Below are 19,696 nucleotides of genomic sequence, written 5' to 3'. Positions count from 1 at the left end.
AGAATAGAGTAAGACAGAAAAAAGGATGTCCTTAAGCACATCATATAATAAGGGTAAGAATTATTTTGTGAAACTTGTTTTGGGTACATGTATGTATCAAAAGAAATAAAAAGGTCGAAGGACACTCTTCTGGCCTAAGTATTGTTGAGTTGCTCTCTAAAATGATTATACCAGTTTGCATTTCTTACAGCAATATGAGTGTGTTTTTTGATCTGTATCCTCACCAGCACAAGGTATTGTCCCCCTTTAGTTTGGCAGATGGGCGAGATCTGTCTCATTGTGATTGCATTTTCATAGTGAAATTGAACATCTTTTAATATCTTTATTGTTTCTGTCAATTGTCTTTTGCTCATATCTAAATTGGATTGTTTTTTTCTTACTGATTTTTAGGTGTTCTTTATTCTGGGTACAAATTCTTTGCAAGCCACCAGTTATATATGTTGAAAATATCTTCTCCCATTCTGTGGCATGTTTTCTCCTTTGTCTTTTAGTATGCCATATTTTTTAAGTTTAAATGTAGTAAGCTTTACCAGTCTTTGTGGTTAATGCTTCTGTGTCTTATTTAAGAAATCTTTCCCTGCCCTGAGGTCACAAAAATGTTTTCTATACCTTCTTCCAAAGGTTTGAAAGTTTTGCTTTTTTTCACATTACAGATGGGTTCCATTGCATTATCTTTGTTGACATATTACAAACTAAACTGTTTTTAGAGGTTTTTTTTTCATGTTATGCATTCAAATTGGTGAAGCATGGTCCCCAAACTTACAAAGTATAATATTTAAAAGTTATATTTTACAGTATTAATTTTTAATAATTGGGCGTATCTACTGACTTTTTAATAAAGATTTGGTACAATTTTTAAACTGTATACTTTCAAATAAATAAAGCTTGTTGAAGTGGCAAGGTGGTATACTCTTTTCCTTCTGTTTTTCTCTAATAGAATTTATGTATTTATGTTTTTCAGTCACATTAACTTTATCCTAGAAGACAGCTGTACAAGGATCTAGACAGAACAGGATTAAAGATGACTGAATACTGGGCTACAGAAATTTAAAACAATAAGGTACAAAAATTTTTGGAGGGAAAAATTCCCAGTAAGTCAGTACAAAATAAAATGGGAACGTACATAGGAAGACTTAAAACATCCCTGAAAAACAGGAGAGGGTCCAAGAGAGGGGTTTTGAAATCCACCTTGTGTTCAGATATTGGCTCTAACCCTGACTGGTTGGTGATGATTGGTTGTTTTAGAAAATGTCCATAAAATGGAGACAATGATTGTTTCTGTTTCTTTTGGCTATTATAAAGTTTAATGAGATAATATAAGGCATTTACTACTTGGCATAGGGTTGCATAGGGTTACTGTCTATTTTAACCATTATTATTGTTGCTACTATTACTTATAATTCATGGATATGGTATTCTGTATATTGTGGATTTTTTAAAAGTATATGTTGATATACTGCTATAACATTGAGAGTAATAATACCCTGGTGAAATCATGTAGAAAATAGGATAAGATAACTATAATCATCACATATATTCCATAAATTATATTCCTCAAATTGGTACAAATTGGAGAAGCTAGTTTTCTCTATTTGTATCACACTGAAATAATCTTAGAAAAAAATCCAACTACTTTCTGCAATGCTAGAGAATTCAACAGTCTTTCACAGTACTGTACAATAGTACTTATTCTTGAATCATTTTTCAATCTTCAAGAACATTCTGACCAATAAAGATGAAATTATGTTAATCTTATAGTTAATGTTAATTGACTCTTACAAATGTAATTTCTTTGACTATGGTAATTTCAATATATCACTCATGCAATTCTGTCTTAACTTGATTGTCAAACAAAATGGGCTGTCTTCCACCATTCTAACTTTTAAAGAGGTCCTATTATTGAAATTGATCAAAGACACCAAAAAGAGCTATATATTTTCTTCCTTAAAATCTAGGATACTCAGTTGATTAAATAAACAAAACAAAACAAAAAACTGTTAGCTGATATAGAGTAATTTCCAGGATATATTGTTAACTGAGTTAAAAAAAAAAAAAGCAAATATGCTATTTTTTGTGTAAGGAGGAATTGAGAAATAAAAACACAGACATGTATTTGCTTATTTTTGCAAAATGAAACAGGAAGAATAAACCAGAGACTGATGAAACTGGTTACTTACACTGGTGGAGGGAGAGGGTGGGAAACAACAATAAACCAGGATTACTGTTCTAGGATCTTAGCATGTTGCAAAGATTTCCCTTCTGCTAGGCATGAAGGTAGTCCACAACACAATGAGAGCAGCCACATCTCTTCCTTTGCCCCCTTTTCTCCTCTTATTCATTTCCTTTTTTCTCTTGCCTTTGTCTTCTGTTCTTTTTTTCTCTTCTCTTCCTCTTTCTTTTTTCCCTCTCCTTCCTTTTTGTTTTTTATTCTAGTAAACTTGGGGCAAAATGTAGATCCAGTTAGGATGAAACAAATCAAAAAGAATCTTCGATGCAGGCAGTCTCCCATATACAAAAAGCTGTATTCAAAGGATACATTCAACCAATATATGGTATTGTGGTCTGCTGTGAACCATGTCCTGTGGTGGCTATAGCAATGAATGAGTCAGGGTTGCCTCTCTTATGAAGCTTGCAAATTAACAGAGAAGGACAGATCAAGTAGAAGTAACTGTCACGTGAAATTATCTTCCCACATTGGCAACTAGATCAAGTTTTATAAACTTATAAGTGAGAAAAGTCCAAGTGATTCTTTTAAAAACAAGCATATCTTGTCTAAACATTAGAAACAGTGATTTATGACAGTTGTCATAGTTTGAGTTATACTTATTCTGAATATGTGATTATTCCTTATATTCTGAGAGACCTTTTTACACCATTTGAGAACAAAATTTTACTAGCATTCTCTATTATAAGGCTCTAACTGCTTATAAATAATATCAGATAAAATTTTCTGATGTTAGTCCCCTTAAAATGTGGATTGTATTTGTTTGAGTAAATAGAACCCAAACTAATAAATTAGAAATACCAATATTATTAAATATGATTTCATTCAGTTGCTTTGGCGGGGAGGGGGGGAGGAGAGAGATTATTTCTTTATACTCATTTTTAGTGATGGGATAGTTAACTGTGTAATGATTGAACCATAGTCCAGACATACTGCATATCTTTTGTTAGAACAGCTTCCCCTGTTACTCCATGTGGTAGAAAATAGTTACTGCAGAGATGGTTAATTAAGGCAAGAACATTGAGTGCTGCTGCTACTTACTTGGTTTATTGTTGCAGATTTTTGGTTAAAGTCTAGGATAACAAGCCATATGTGTTCATTCATCCTCATTTTTTTCATTCATTCCTCCTTTTTTTTTTTTTTTTTCCTTCCCCAGCTTAGCAAATCGTATACTCTTCAGTGGAGCCGAAAACTGATAAGTCTGCTCTTCACAGTGATTTGGAACTTTCCAATCCCAGGGAAAATTTAACCAAGGTCTAAAACTTATTTTTCCTTATCTAGAGGAGGTCAACTGTAAAATGAAAATTTTCTGCTTGTTTCCTTATAGATTTAAAAATCTTCATTTATCCTGGGATTAATTTTCCAGACCTTAGCAGGAAGAATCCATAAGAGACCATAAGATAGTTCCAGAACAGTTAAAACACCTTTTGGGTTTTATAGCTGTTAACTCTCATGCCTAAACCTTAATTCCCTTATCTTCCCTTTACCATATTTGAGCTTAGCCTATTTTCTCTGTTAATTGGAAATAAAATAATTTTAACCTGCCTGGTTTTATTCCACGTATAGGATCCTGATTTTACCACATACTTTTTCCTTAGGGACTGCACAGGACTGAGTCCATATGGAAGAAGAGCTTTCGCTTTCCTATGGAGAAAGTGGCAAGGTTAGAAAAAAAAAACCATGCCTTTGGAGCATGTATTTTCTATTGCATGAAACCTATATCAAACATCTATTGGTCATCCAATTGGAAGATCAGTGAGATAGTATTTGTCTTTGAGGGGCTCACAGTGTAGTGACTCAGATGCAAACATAATTGCTGTGGGTACGTAGAATGCCAAAGGGGTCAGTGGAAAACTGGCTGTATTGTCTGAGGGGTAGATCAGGGTTCCCAAAGATGGCGCCTTTCAAGCTGGATGAGGAGTACAGACCATCCCTGCTTTCACAGATAATACCGCCCTGCCAGAGGGTCTAAGTTAAGCAATGTTTGCTCCATTCCAAAGATATCAGAAAACTATAAAATACCTAATCTTAGAAGACATATTTTTAGTTCATCATAAATATTGTTTAACTTATTTATTTTCCACCACAGCTCAACATTACAGTCAACCAGCTTAAGTCTAGTCTGTGTCCAACTGATGTTAGAGGTTTCACACCTTTCAGCATGCACATCATTTCCCATCTTGTGTTAATTTTATTAAATTGACATAATGTCTGTTCTTCATTAGTACATCTTAATATTAACTGCCCTGATAACTTCCATTTTTATGTTTTCTGCTCTTTTAAAATAAATATGGTCAAAATAATAAAAGATATAAATAATTATACAAAGCCAGCATAGTGTACAAAAATAGCAAAACTTATGAAACTGAGCCATAGAATTACCATGGAAATGTTTGTTTATGAGCCCTTGTAGGAAAATACAAAAGTAGCTTACAAAAGTAATGTATAGAATTTGAGAATCTAATAAAATGTTAATAGAAAAATTCCTAGTTTTTCCTGGGAACAACAGATTTTGTGAAATAAAAGAACAGACTCACAGAATTAGCAATGAAACAACTATTACATATAAAGTGTTAGATTGCCAGGAAGCCCTCAAATGGCAATATATTGGTGGATTTTTTTATAATAACTTTTTTTTAGGCATGCCCAATGGGTAATTTTGGTTCCGTTGCCATATGCTGTATTTTAAATTTATTTGTGACAACTTAGTAATTGTCTGGAGTCAGGTGAAGTACCATAATCTGTTTGATTTTTCATATTGTTAGAGAAGCAGAGTTATACAGGTAGCACATACTCAAAAGAATAAGAAAATGCTTTTTGGTCTCTAATTTTATGGAGCTGTGTTTCCTTAATTATATTTTCTTTGCGCTAATGTTAAAATTTCACTACTTTGTATTTCCCAAATAGATGCCAGTGAAAGATAAGGGGGTGGGAGGCAGATGTGAGCAGAGTAGTAAAGGAAATCTGTCCAGGAAATAGTTATTGCCCTTAATAATATTGTGTGCAGGAAGGAAGGTTCCCTGGGCCAAATTAGCACTAAATTTTAGGGACATGTCTAGATGACTTCTCTTGTCTACTGCTAAGCTCTCATTCCCTGACAGTGGTTTTTCCCCATTCAGATTTGTCTGTTGCCTGCCTTGGCTCTTGTTCGGCCAGTGTCCTATTTAGCAGGTGGGCACAGAGGTGGTCGGGTGCCTTTTGGAGAGATGGCTGCTGTCATGCAGGGCATCTGCAGCTCCTACAAGGTGCTGAATGTGAACCCTTTGCTACTTACACTCTTATTATATACACATAGTATACATATACATACCATATATGTGCATGTTTACAATACATATAGTGTGTATAGCTCTATATACTCATGAATGTGTTGGAATGAAAAATGTATGTTTCTTCTGTGAACAAAGATGTTACAGTTCCTTGAGACTGATATTGAATATATACCTCAAAAAGAGTAATTGTATGCATTTCATAAAGTAAGTCATCAGTTTCCCTATGAAATAACTCCCCCACAAGAATTAGAAAAAATGAATTTTTGATGACTAACCTCCCGGAGCCAGTCTGACAGATATTTAAAAGCAATGTATTCACACCTCCTTTGTACTCAGATTATATTGCAAGTATTTGTCTTCTATTAAATTGTGAGCTCCTTGAAGGGAATGATTATGTTTCATTTTTATATCTTTAGATCCTGGCACTCAGTACATGTTCAATAATACTGTCAGACCTGATGTTCTTTTGACCTGTGTCATCCTTTAACAAATGAATGAGTGCAGGTGACATCACCACACACACACACACACACACACACACACACACACACACACACACACGAGTCCCAGTGGTTAGTAGAGTCATGGGGTGGCTACTAGAGGTTTGGTACAGGTGGGCCAAGAAGAACATTCAGAACTAATGATTTGTAGACAAGAGTTTAGGAGCTTGTTGGACTTACATCCTGAATCTAGTCGTCTAAGAAACCACTTGATTTTTGAAGCAGGGCAGGTTGAAATCCAAAAATCTGCTTGAAAGGAAAAAACAAGGTAGGAATCCTCATTTTCTCATTGTATATTGCCATCTGCCTTGTTTATGGGCGGTAACGCACAGTGTGGATTACTGCCCTGTTGAATAAGGACTTTGAGAACAGCCACAGCCCTGTGATTGCAAGCACTAGGTCTACCAGAGGTATAGCTTTAGATGAACTGTTTTCTCTGCAACATGTGGTGTGTGGAAAGCAATCTTTAGAAGCAAGTGATGGAGGATTACTTAGTCCTTTTGTGCCTCAGTTTACTTGCATTTAAAATGAGGATACCAATATCTATGCCCTACAATTGTGATGTTTAGAAATAATATATAAGAATTCTTTTAACTAGCACATTAGTTCATTTTTAAATATTTGATGCCACATTCCAAATGTTGTTCTTTTGAAATTTTATAGACTTAAATAGGAAGATAAATAAAATGAAGACCCCATAGAAAATAAGATTCCTTCATGATATAAGGAGGTGGGTGATTTACAATAGAAGCATAGAGTAAAAGCTAACCCTTAGCTAACAAGATTCTGTCCTTAACTCTGTAGTGGCCTTGGGTGCTTCCCAAAAGATAATAGAAGTCATCATTCTCTGGGCAGGGTCTTAGAACTTGAATGGCCTGGTGAGGAAAAGTGGCTGCATTTGGCATCAGGGGAGCTCATCCTGGGCAGGTGCTGCCATTAACTCAGGATGATGCTGTGAACAGTTGCAAGCTGCTTACCCTGTATTAGTTTCTTAGGGCTGCCTTCAAAAAGTACCATAAACTGGGTGGCTTGAAGCGATAGAAATTTGTTCTTTTATAGCTCCGGAGACTACAAGTCTGAAATTAAGGTGTCAGCAGGGCCATACTTTCTGAAGGCTCTAGAGAAGAAGCCTTCCTTCCTTCTTCCCAGCTTCTAGTGGCTGCTGGCAATCTTTGGTGTTCCTGGACCTGTAGCTGGATTGCTCTAGTCTCTGCCTCCATAGTCACTTGTGTTTCCATGTGGTATGATGCTTAATTTTATGTGTCAGCTTGAGTGGGCCATCAGTGCCCAGATTAAACATTGCTCCTGAGTGTGTCTGTGAGGGTGTTACCAGAAGAGAATAGCACTTGAAGTGGTGAGCTCAGTAAATGGTTTTCCCTCCCGAGTGTGGGTGGGCATCATTCAGTCTGTTAAGGGGCTGAAGAGAACAAAAGGTAGAGGAAGGAGGAATTCATCCCTTTTTTCCTGTTTCACTGATTGATCTGGGTTGTCTCATTTCATTTTTTCCTTTCCTCAGACTGGGATGTACATCACTGTCTCCTCTGGTTCTCAGGCCTTTGGACTTACTAAATTATGCTACCAGCTCTCCTGGGTCTCCAGCTTATAGATGCAGATCATGGAACTCTGAGTCTCCATAATCTTGTGAGCCAACTCATCATCATATCTATATCTATATCTACATCTATATCTATATATACATCATATGTATATACACATATATACACACATGTGTATATATATCATATATATATGCACACACATACACATACTCAGCTGGCTCCTAAGGTGGAGGGGTGGAGGGGAAAATATCCTTTTCAGGTCTTAGGAAATAAGTAGCTAGTCCAGTCAGCTTTCTACCATAACTCTTTCCTTGTAAGATTGACTTAATAGCTGGAAAGACAGGCCTTGGGAAATTCTTTGCTCCTTTAAATTAAGCAAGACTATGGTGATTATTACGAGAAATGGCCAGACATGCCGTTTGATAGGCATGTTGGCTGTTTATGCATCTTATCATAACCCTCAGATTTTTTAATTTATAGTTTATTGTCAAGTTGGTTTCCATATAACACCCAGTGCTCCTCCCCACAAGTGCCCCCCTCCATGCCAATCACCCCCCCTTCCCCTCTCCCCCAGTCCCATCAGCCCTCAGTTTGTTCTTAGTATTCAAGAGTCTCTCATGGTTTGCCTCCCTCCCTCTCCCCAACTATTTTTCCCCCTTCTCTTCCCCCTTGGTCCTCTGTTAAGTTTCTCCTGTTCCACTTATAAGTGAAAACATATGGTATCTGTCCTTCTCTGCCTGACTTATTTTGCTCAGCATAACACCTTCAAGTTCCATCCATGTTGCTACAAATGGCCAGATTTCATTCTTTCTCATTGCCATGTAGTATTCTGTTGTATACATAAACCACATCTTCTTGATCCTTTCATCAGTTGGTGGACATTTAGGCTGTTTCCATGATTTGGCTATTGTTGAAAGTGCCGCTGTGAACATTGGTGTACATGTGCCCCTACGCATCAGCACTTCTGTATCCCTTGGATAAATTCCTGCCATTGCTATTGCTGGGTTATAGGAGGAGAGTTCTATTAATTTTTTGAGGAACCTCCACACTGTTTTCAAGAGCGACTGCACCAGTTTACATTCCCACTAGCAGTGTAGAAGGGTGCTTGTCTCTCCACATCCTTACCAGCATCTGTAGTCTCCTGATTTGTTCATTTTCACCACTCTGACTGGTGTGAAGTGGTATTTCAGTGTGGTTTTGGTTTGTATTTCCCTGATGATGAGTGACGCTGAGCATTGTTTCATGTCCTCTGCATGTCCTCTTTGGAGAAGTGTCTGTTCATGTCTTCTGTCCATCTCTTCACTGGATTATTTGTTTTTGGGGTGTGGAGTTTAGTGAGTTCTTTATGGAATTCGGATACTAGCCCTTTATCCAATATGCCATTTGCCACTATCTTTTTCCATTCTGTCAGTTGCCTATTAGGTTTTTTTTTTAACTGTTTCCATTGCAGTGCAGAAGCTTTTTATCTTGATGAGGTCCCAATAGTTCATTTTTGCTCTTGATTCCCTTGCCCTTGGGGATGTGTCGAGTAAGAAATTGCTGCAGTTGAGGTCAAGGAGGTTGTTTTCTGCTTTTTCCTTGAGGGTTGTGATAGTTTCCTGTCTCACATTCAGGTCCTTCATCCATTTAGAGTTTATTTTTGTGTATGGTATAAGAAAGCGATCTAGTTTCATTCTTTTGCACATTGCTGTCCATAATCCTCAGATTTTTGAAAGCTGAAAAGCACATATGTAAAAATGTTTCCAGTATAGCAAATAAATAAAAGCTCTCTTTAAACAGCTTTACAATGTCCACATTTCATGCTCATATGAGAGCACAGATGCTGATGTCTTAATGTATGCTGTTATGAGTTTAATTGTAGTTCCCCAACCTCAATTTTTATTTTGAAATCCTAACCCCCAAAGGTGATGGTATTAGAAAGTGGGGTCATGAAGGTGGAACCCTCATGAATGGGACTGGTGCTTTGTAAAAGGGGCTTCAGAGAGATCCCTAACCCCTTCCACCCTGTGAAGACACAGTGAGAAGGCAATGGCTATGAAGCAGGATGGGGGCCCTCATCAGAACATGAGCATATTGGTGCCTTGATCTTAGACTTCCAACCTGCAGAACTGTGAGAAGTAAACTTTTGTTTTTTATAAGCCACCCAGCCTGACATGCACTAGGACTCTCCCATACCTCAGAAAGTGACCTTATTTGGAAATGGGGTCATTGCAGATATAATTAGTTTAGTAAAGATGAGGTCATTATGGTGAGCCCTAATCCAGTCTGACTGGTAAGGGGAAATTTGGGCCCAGAGTCATATATACATAGAGAGAAGATGATGTAAAGATATAGGGAGAAGATGGCTCATCTCCAAGCCCAGGAAAGAGGCCTGCATCCTTCCCTTGCAGCCTTCAGAGGGAACTAAATTAGTGGCCACCTTGATTTGGAACTTCTAGCCTCCAGAACTGTGAGAAAATAAATTTCTTTTGTGTAAGCCACTCAGTCTGTGGTACTTGGTTACGGCAGTCCTAGCAAATGAATGTGCACTTTCTGAGTGTATCTTCCAACCAATCCCTAAACCTGAGTAGGGGGATGAGGGAAGCTGCTAACTGCTCAACTGATGGTCAGAATGGACCCATGAACCGGAACTTCTGGGTTGTTTCCTTGGTGTCACCTTCAGCATTGTTCTTTTTCCAAGAACACGTTTCGTCAAGACTTAGGCAGATGATGAAATAGCAGTGCTGTCTCTCTCTCTCTGTTTTTCTTGACTTTATGACCAGCCTAGTTTACAGAGCTACATTTAAGACCTAGCCAATGCTGAAAATACTTTCTAGCCATTTGGCTCCCCAGAGGTCAGCCTTGGACGATTCCTGTGGCCTTGAGGAAAATTTCGTAGGTGAGATCTGATCCCACCTGGGGTCCCTGGCTCTTGGTGGCTATGAAAGCAGGACTGAAGCAGTGGGCTTGAAGAGTCATTTCTTGTAGCTTTAAAGGGCTTCTCAAAAATAGAACTGTCCCTCCCTGAACTGGAAAGTAAAAGGGGAAGGAAAAAAAGTATTTTTTAATTAATAGTCTTAATGTGTGTATGTAAAATATGTATGTATTTTTTTTCCTTTTCAGCCAGTACAGGCTACTGTGTCATCTTTGAAAATGTTAGATGTGGGAAAGTGGCCAATTTTCTCCCTTTGTTCTGAGGAAGAACTGCAGTTAATTCGTCAGGCCTGTGTCTTTGGCAGTGCTGGCAATGAAGTTTTATATACTACAGTAAATGATGAGGTAAATTTTGAAGAAAAAATTCAGCCACTTATAGTAATAGATTTGATGGGGTGAGGTGGAAACTGAGGAATTAAGGTTAAAAAGAAAGCGTGGGTGGCTCAGTCGGTTGAGCGTCTGACTTCGGCTCAGGTCATGATCTCATGGTTCGTGGGTTTGAGCCCTGTGTCAGGCTCTGTGCTGACCACTAGCTCAGAGCCTGGGCCCTGCTTCGAATTCTGTCTCTTTCTCTCTGTGCCTCTTCCCCCCTTTCATGCTCTGTCTCTGTCTGTCTCTTAAAAATAAATAAATGTAAAAAAATTTTTAAAGAAAGGCTGAGAGTAGATTCTTATTTGTTACATAATGTTATACAATGAAGCAGTAATTATAGGTTTTCAGACATAGAAGTGCTTGAACTAACAGTCATTTTCCCACAGATTTTTGTGCTTGGCACAAACTGCTGCGGCTGTTTGGGATTAGGTGACGCCCAGAGCACCATTGAACCTCAGAGACTGGATTCTTTAAGTGGCAAAAAAATAGCCTGCCTCAGCTATGGGAGTGGCCCCCATGTAGTCCTTGCCACAACAGGTAACCTAGGATCACAGTGTAGAGGTTTAGCCGTTGCCCTATTTGTTGAGAAACAAGACTTACGACCGCTCCTTAAATTGAGAACTTGCTTATTGATTGGGTAGGAGTTTTTGGCTCTGCCTTGTGAATGTGACTGTGCTTTGGACAGTGTGAAATATGAACATATTTGAATATTAGAGTAGGATAATAGAGCAGAAGGAATCTAGCAATTACTGGCACTTTCAATGTAAGAAAGACAGTACTGTAAGCCCAGTAAACTCATTTTGTTTACACCTTATAAGTTGAATTATTTTGCATTAAAATGCTGAACTTACTCTGGACTTTTTGAACTTGAGATCCCTGATCTATGAACTAAGACACTGAAGCTAAGTCCAAGATGTTCTGACTCCTAGCTCCCTGGGATTCTGACCATAAGTAGTGACTGATGGCTGGAGATATTAGTACTATAAGGAATTAAATACTTTCATGGCTATTTCATGAATTCAGACTAATAAGACATTATAATTAACTCATACCTTAGACTTTTTCTTAAGCCATGTGTTCATTTTATTAGTATTCTTTGAACTGAAAATAAAGTTTATAAATACTCTTTTGTATATTTATTTCACATAAATTTTAGGGAATTTTGATTGCCAGTAATAGGCTAGATTATTTGGACCACTTCTTCACTGGAAACAACTAAAAGTTCTAGATAAGATATTTAATTTTTTTCCGTAGAGGCATCAAAGCACTAACAAGGCAGAGAGGAATTATTGGATCAAATTCAAGAAAAAGTATGAACTAAAGTTAAAGGGGAACTTAAAGCTACTTTTGCCTTAAGGGCATCTGCCTCTCCACTTAAATGGCAGTTGTGGTTTGATGTACTCACGAAGTGAAAGGGGTCATGAGTCAGAGACCTAACCCTTTAGGCTAGGAACACCATGGGCCAGCTCTTCCATCTTTAAGGCACGGAACAGAAGAATCCTTGGCTGTGAGCAAGCAAGCAGGAAAAAAGAAAGAAAAGAAAGAAAACCTCTCCCTGAAGGGTTGTAATCATGGGTTTGTATTCCATTTCACATCAGACTGGTAGGTAGTCCAAGAAATCTCAAGCCTTGGATTTACTAAAAAAGTACCCTTCAGTGCCTTAGTGGCATGACAGAAGTTAATGTGGATCCTTCTAGAGAGGAGGGCACCTTCACTTCATCCTAGGCCTGAGGAAATACAATGCCACTAAAAAATGAGTTCTCAATGGCAATTAGGAGCATAGTCAAAGATAACCAGGTACACAAGACAACAAGGCACCACGAATGAGAACCAGCAAAAAAGATAGCAAAAACTGACGACTAAGTATCGGCTACTCCAGGTAAAAGATGACTATATTTATTATGTTTGAAAAGATAAAAAGTGAGCTTGATCAAAGCTCAAAGATCAAAGAGGATTTGAAAAAGAATGAAATAATGTAATTATCAAAATGAAAACTCTGGGCAAGTTTAATAGTTTGGACATATCGAGAGAAAATTAATAAGCTGGAAGATCAGAAGACATTATCTGGCATGTGGCACACAGAGATAATACGGTAGAAAATACAAGCAAAAAGAGTATATACTGTATGGTTCCATTTACTTACAGTTCAAAAACAGGAAAAAGTAAATTGTCTTATTCAGGATCATATATGGGGAGCTTTTAGAGTGATTATAAGGTTATATTTCTTGACGTGAGTGGTAGTACATGGGTGTGTGCTTTTTAATTATAAAACTGCATATATAGTTTATGAACTTTTTGTATCATACTACACAAGAAATAATATATAACAAAGATTTTAAAAATTAACTGATGATCATTTTATAAATAAGAAAATAGGCCCGGAAAAATTAAATGACCTTACAGTCTCTAGTCTCTTCACTTTGAATCTGATGTTTTTTCCTATTATTCTTAGTAGCATTTCTCTGCCATTTGTTAAAAAGCTATCTTCCAGCTGTTATAATTGCATCCATTTAAATTTCATCTTGTTGCTTTGAGATAGAATATACTTTATATTTTCCAAATGTATTCTTTTATAGAATGAGTTTGGTGGGACAGCAAAGTTAATTAGATTTTGCACATGAATTTTTAGTTTTCATTTGTAGAAGGGTGCAATATATGTATGTTCTTATAAAAAAAAATAGATGTTTTGAAAGCTGGTTGTATTTCTTTTTATTTTCAGAAGGAGAAGTCTTTACCTGGGGTCATAATGCTTACAGCCAGCTGGGCAATGGTACAACTAATCACGGTTTAATGCCCTGTCATATTTCTACTAATTTGTCAAACAAACAAGTCACTGAAGTTGCCTGTGGGTCTTACCATTCTTTGGTGCTAACATCTGATGGAGAGGTGAGAATAGCTAGAATAAGTCTCATTGATTATTTTCAGTGAGAGTATATGGATTGTTATAGCCATCTTGGAAACATGATCATTTGATTAAAATAACCACCTCCCTCAAATTCAACCTAATTCTTGTTAGCAATTTTTAGTTATGGTGGTCACATCATGAAATGTACCTTTATGTAGTAAGGATTTCTATAATTGCAAAATTTAAAAGGTTGTAATGTTCTTGCTATACTCAAGGGTTTATTTGCAAAAAGAAAAACCCCCAAATGCTAGAAAATATGGCTGAAGCCAAGTAGTTATTTTAATAAATATCATATGATATTTGATAATCATTGTACAGATAATACCAATGACCTAATTTTATAAAGTAATGTATTTTGTAAGAATGAATTTTACAAAGTCTTCTCTGCTTGTATTATGAGGATTTGTGGATATCAGGCATTTTGAGAACAAAGATGAGGCACTATGAACACATGTTAGTTTCTAATTGAGATACTTTATGAATAGTGTGTTTTATTTATTGATCCCCAGGTATTTGCCTGGGGTTATAACAACTCTGGGCAGGTAGGATCTGGATCAACAGCCAATCAGCCGATTCCTCGAAGAGTCACAGGCTGCTTACAGAATAAAGTAGTTGTGAACATAGCATGTGGGCAGATGTGTTCAATGGCAGTGGCGAACACCGGGGAGGTAAGAAAGTTATTTCATATGTTGTTTAAAAAAAAAACATTATCGGTGGTGTCCTAACATGGCATGTTTCTCAACAGAGATCTTGCTTGCTTATGTCTTTCACGGGCACTGTGTCTCTGGTTTTCTCTCAGGTCTATGTCTGGGGTTACAATGGAAACGGGCAGCTTGGACTCGGCAGTAGTGGCAACCAGCCAACTCCCTGTAGAATATCGGCTTTGCAGGGCATTCGTGTCCAGCGGGTATGTCCACAGTTGGTTTGTGTGCCTATTTTAAGTCTTAGTGGCAAAGATACCACTGTATCTTCGCAGATGAAAAGTTTCGCTGCTTGATGTTTTCTTTAGTGAAGTAAAGGCTAAAGCTCTATTTCCCTGAATACAGCTGTAGACGTTCATCAGGAAATTATATTTCTAGGCCACTCTCGTACATAGCTGTTGGAATATAAATTGTTACAATATTTTCCAAGGAAATTTTGGCGGTTTCCTTGAGATATGAATATTTCCTTGAAAATACTCATATTTCCTTGAAAATATTCATATCCTGTGTTTTGTAATTTTCTTCCTGGGATATTTAGGGAACAAAAATGAAAGACATGGAATTAGTGGCGAAGATATAGCAAAAAAAGAAAGAAGGAAAGAAAGAGGGAGAAAAAGAAAGGAAAAGAAAAATTGTTAACTTTAATAAATAACAAATAATAGATGTAGCATAATTTATCTAATCAAGTAAGTTAATGATTAAATAAAGTGTATGAAATCTACGTGAACGGAAATGATGCTTACAAAGGATGCTACTTATATGTATAGATACAGAAATAGTGCTATGTGATGTTACATAAAAATGAAGATACAGACATGGTGCATGGAGACATGGTACATATTTCTGTATCTATACATAAAAGTAGAAAAGAATCCTGATCTTGAGATTACTTTCATATTTCTACTTTTTTACATTATCCCACATTAAGAATGTTTCACTTTTACAATAAAAAAGGAAAATAATTCTTAAAAAATAAAAGTGTATTTCATATCACTCCACATGCCTTGATCTCTTTGAGCATGACGAATGTCATATGAAAGCTGAATGAACCAGACTCATGTCACTGAAGGACTTCTGTTGATCTTATGGCCATTTTGGCCACATGTGGGGTGAGCTAGTTATGGAGGAATACTGGTTACCTCAGTGTTGGTCTCTCTGAGCAGGATGTCTCTTCTCCTCCTCCTGCTCCTCCATCTCCTTCTCCTCCTCCTTCCTCCTCCTCTTCCTGCTGCTTCTTCCTCCTCCTTTCTCCCCCTCCTCCTTTTTCCTCCTCCTTCCTTCTTTTTCCTCCTCCTTCCTTCTTTTTCCTCCCCTTCCTCCTCCTCCTCCTCCTTCCTCCTCTTCCTTCTTCCTAACATCTTTGATTCTTTATTTTAACATAATTTTTTGTCAGATGGTTTCCATTCAACACCCAATGCTCATCCTAGCAAGTGCCCTCTTCCATGCCCATCACCCACTTTTCCCCTCTCTCCCACCCCCCATCAATCCTCAGTTTGTTCTCAATATTTAAGAATATCTTATGGCTTCTCTCCCTGTTGTCTGCAACATTTTTCTCCCCTTTCCCTCCCCATGGTCTTCTGTTAAGTTTCCCAAGGTCCACATATGAGTGAAAACATATGGTATCTGTCTTTCTCTGACTGACTTATTTCACTTGGCATAATACCCTCCGGTTCCATCCACATTGCTGCAAATGGCCAGGTTTCATTTTTTCTCATTGCCATGTAGTATTCCATTGTATATATAAACCACATCTTCTTGATCCATTCATCAGGTGATGGACATTTAGGCTGTTTCTATGATTTGGCTATTGTTGAAAGTGCTGCTATGAACATTGGGGTACAGGTGCCCCTATGCATCAGCACTTCCGTATCCCTTGGGTAAATCCCTAGCAGTGCTGTTGCAGGGTCCTAGGGGAGTTCTGTTATTAATTTTTTGAGGAACTTCCACACTGTTTTCCAGAGCAGCTGTAACAGTTTGCATTCCCACCAAGAGGGTTCTCGTTTCTCCACATCCTTGTCAGCATCTATAGTCTCCTGATTTGTTCATTTTCAGCACTCTGACCGGCATGAGGTGATATCTCAGTGTGGTTTTGATTTGTATTTCCCTGATGATGAATGATATTGAGCATCGTTTCATGTGTCTGTTGAACATCTGGATGTCCTCTTTGGAGAAGTGTTCATGTCTTCTGCCCATTTCATCACTTGATTATTTGTTTTTTGGGTGTGGAGTTTGGTGAGTCTTTGTAGATTTTGGATACTAGCCCTTTATCTGATATGTCATTTAAAAATATCTTTTCCCCTTCCATCAGTTGCCTTTTAGTCTTCTTGATTGTTTGCATTGCAGAAGCTTTTTATCTTGATGAGGTCCCAATAGTTCATTTTTGCTTTTAATTTCCTTTCTTTGGCGATGTGTCAAGTAAATTGCTGTGGCTGAGATCAAAGAGGTTGTTGCCTGTTTTCTCCTTGAGAGTTTTGATGGTTTTGTGTCTCATATTCAGGTCCTTCATCCGTTTTGAGTTTATTTTTGTGTATGGTGTAAGAAAGTAGTCTAGTTTCATTCTTCTGTATGTTGCTGTCCAGTTCTCCCAGCACCATTTGTTAAAGAGACTGTCTTTTTTCCATTAGATACTCTTTCCTGCTTTGTCAAAGATTAGTTGGTCATACATTTGTAGTACAATTTTGGGTTCTCTATTCTCTTCAGTTGGTCTGTGTTTCTGTTTTTGTGCCAGGACCATACTGTCTTGATGATGACAGCTTTGTAGTAGAGGCTAAAGTTTGGGATTGTGATGCCTCCCGTTTTGGTTTTCGCCTTCAATATTACTTTGGCTATTCGGGTCTTTTGTGGTTCCATACAAATTGTAGGATTGTTTTTCTAGCTCTGAGATGAATTCTGGTGCAACTTTGATTGGGATTGCATTGAATGTGTAGATTTCTTTGGGTAGTAATGACATTTTAACAATATTTATTCTTCCACTCCTTTTCCATTTCTTTGTGTTTTCTTCAATTTTTTTTCATAAGTTTTCTGTAGTTTTCAGCATGCAAATCTTTAACATCTTTGGTTAGGTTTGTTCCTAGGTATTTTATGGTTCTTGGTGCAGTTGTCAATGGAATCAGTTTATTTTTCTGTTGCTTCCTTACTGGTGTATAAAAATGCAACTGATTTCTGTACATTGATTTTTTACTCTACGGCTTTGCTGAATTCATGGATCTGTTCTAGTAGACTTTTGGTGGAGTCTGTCAGGTTTTCTATGTAGAGTATCATGTCATCTGCAAAAAGTGAAAGTTGGACTTCTTCTTTGCCAATTTTTATTACTTTTATTTCATTTTGTTTTCTGATTGTTGATGGTAGGACTTCTAGCACTATGTTAAATAGCAGTGGTGAGAGTGGACATTCTTGTCATGTTCCTGATCTCAGAAACCTCGCTCCCAGTTTTTCCCCATTGAGGATGATATTAGCTGTGGGCTTTTCATAAATGGCTTTTATGATGTTTAAGTATGTTCCTTCTATCTGGACTTTCTTGAGGGTTTTTAGTAAGAAAGGATGCTGTATTTTGTTAAATGTATTTTCTGTATCTATTGACAGGATCATATGGTTCTTTTCCTTTATTAATGTGATGTATCACATTGATTGATTTGCAAATATTGAACCAGCCCTGCAGCTCAGGAATGAATCCCACTTGATCATGGTGAATAATTCTTTTTACATGCTGTTGAATTCGATTTGCTAGTATCTTGTTGAGAATTTTTGCATGCAGATTCATAAGGGATATTGGTCTATAGTTCTCTTTTTTTGCTGGGTCTCTGTCTGGTTTGAGAATCAAAGTGATGCTGGCTTCGTAGGATGAGTCCATAAGTTTTCCTTCATTTCTATTTTTGGAACAGCTTGAGAAGGATAGGTATTAACTCTGCTTTAAATGTCTGGTAGAATTCCCTGGGAAGCCATCTGGCCCAGGACTCGTATTTGTTGGGAGATTTTTGATAACTGATTAAATTTCTTCACTAGTTATAGGTCTCTTTAAATTTTCTGTTTCTTCCATTTGAGTTTTGGTAGTGTGTGGGTGTTTAAGAATTTGTCCATTTCTTCTATTTGTCTAGTTTGTTGGCATATAATTTCTCATAGTATTCAATGATAATTGCTTGTATATCTGAGGGATTGGTTGGTTATAATAAATCCAGTTTTATTTATGATTGTATCTATTTGGGTCCTCTCTCTTTTCTTTTTGAGAAGCCTGGCTAGAGGTGTATCAACTTTGCTTAAATTTTCAGAAGAATGACTCTTGGTTTCATTGATCTGTTCTGATTTTTTTTTATTCTAGGTTCTTTATTTCTGCCCTGATCTTTATTTCTTCTCTTCTTCAGCTGGGCTTTGGGTGTCTTTGCTGTTCTGCTTCTAGTTCCTTTATTTGTGCTGTTAGATTTCGTATTTGGGCTTTTTCTAGTTTCTTGAGATAGAGCTGGATTGTAATGTATTTTCCTCTCAGGACTGCTTTTGCTGCATCCCAAGTAGTTTGTATTTTTGTATTTTCAATTTCATATATTTTTAAATTTATTTTCTAATCACCTGGTTGACCCATCCTTTCTTTAGTAGGATGTTCTTTAACCTCCATGCTTTGGGATGTTTTCCAAACTTTTTCCTGTGGTTGATTTCAAGTTTCATAGCATTGTGATCTGAAAGTGTGCATGGTATGATCTCAATTCTTTTATATTTACTGAGAACTGTTTTGTGGCTTGTATTTGACCTGTCTTGGAGAATGTTGCATGTACACTTGAGAAGAAAGTATATTCTGCTGCTTTGGCATGTAGACTTCTAATTATATCTGTCAAGTCCATCAGTTCTAATGTATTATTCAGGGCCATTGTTTCTTTACTGATTCTCTATCTAAATGATCTGTCTGTTGCTGTAAGTGGAATATTGAAGTGCCCTGCAATTACCACATTCTTATCAATAAGATTGCTTAAGTTTGTGATTGTTTTATATATTTTGGTGCTCCCAAATTCAGTGCATAGACATTTACAATTGTTAGCTCTTCCTGATGGATAGACCCTGTAATTATTATATAATGCCCTTCTGTATCTCGTCTAGTTTGTCTGATATAAGTATGACTGCTCCAGCTTTATTTTGACTTCCAGTAGCATGCTAGATGGTTTACCATCCTCTTACTGTCAATCTGAAGTTGTCCTCAGATCTAAAATGAGTCTCTTGGAGACAGCAAACAGATGGGTCTTTTTTTTTTTTTTAATCCATTCTGAT

General features: G+C 37.1%; 1 protein-coding gene across 14 annotated transcripts in view; it reads left to right on the top strand.

Annotated features, from left to right (window-relative positions):
- RCBTB2 (RCC1 and BTB domain containing protein 2) overlaps positions 1-19,696 on the top strand; it is a 49,283-nt gene that overhangs the window by 11,932 nt on the left and 17,655 nt on the right. For 2 of the 14 annotated variants that reach the window (XM_029936750.1, XM_029936753.1), the window contains exons 2-11: positions 962-1,060; positions 3,381-3,478; positions 3,823-3,887; positions 6,660-6,726; positions 7,513-7,637; positions 10,658-10,813; positions 11,227-11,377; positions 13,560-13,726; positions 14,255-14,413; positions 14,545-14,652. In XM_029936750.1, the coding sequence (XP_029792610.1) occupies positions 7,569-7,637; positions 10,658-10,813; positions 11,227-11,377; positions 13,560-13,726; positions 14,255-14,413; positions 14,545-14,652 (810 nt within the window). In that variant the 5' untranslated portion in view covers positions 962-1,060; positions 3,381-3,478; positions 3,823-3,887; positions 6,660-6,726; positions 7,513-7,568. Of the gene's footprint in view, positions 1-961; positions 1,061-3,380; positions 3,479-3,822; positions 3,888-6,659; positions 6,727-7,512; positions 7,638-9,201; positions 10,434-10,657; positions 10,814-11,226; positions 11,378-13,559; positions 13,727-14,254; positions 14,414-14,544; positions 14,653-19,696 lie in introns of those variants that run through there. The other 12 variants (XM_029936758.1, XM_029936755.1, XM_029936756.1 and 9 more) reach the window with 12 other exon arrangements.

This window comes from Suricata suricatta, chromosome 4 (assembly GCF_006229205.1).
Source record: "Suricata suricatta isolate VVHF042 chromosome 4, meerkat_22Aug2017_6uvM2_HiC, whole genome shotgun sequence".
Classification (NCBI taxonomy): domain Eukaryota; kingdom Metazoa; phylum Chordata; class Mammalia; order Carnivora; family Herpestidae; genus Suricata; species Suricata suricatta.
This window is presented reverse-complemented; position numbering and strand designations above follow the sequence as displayed.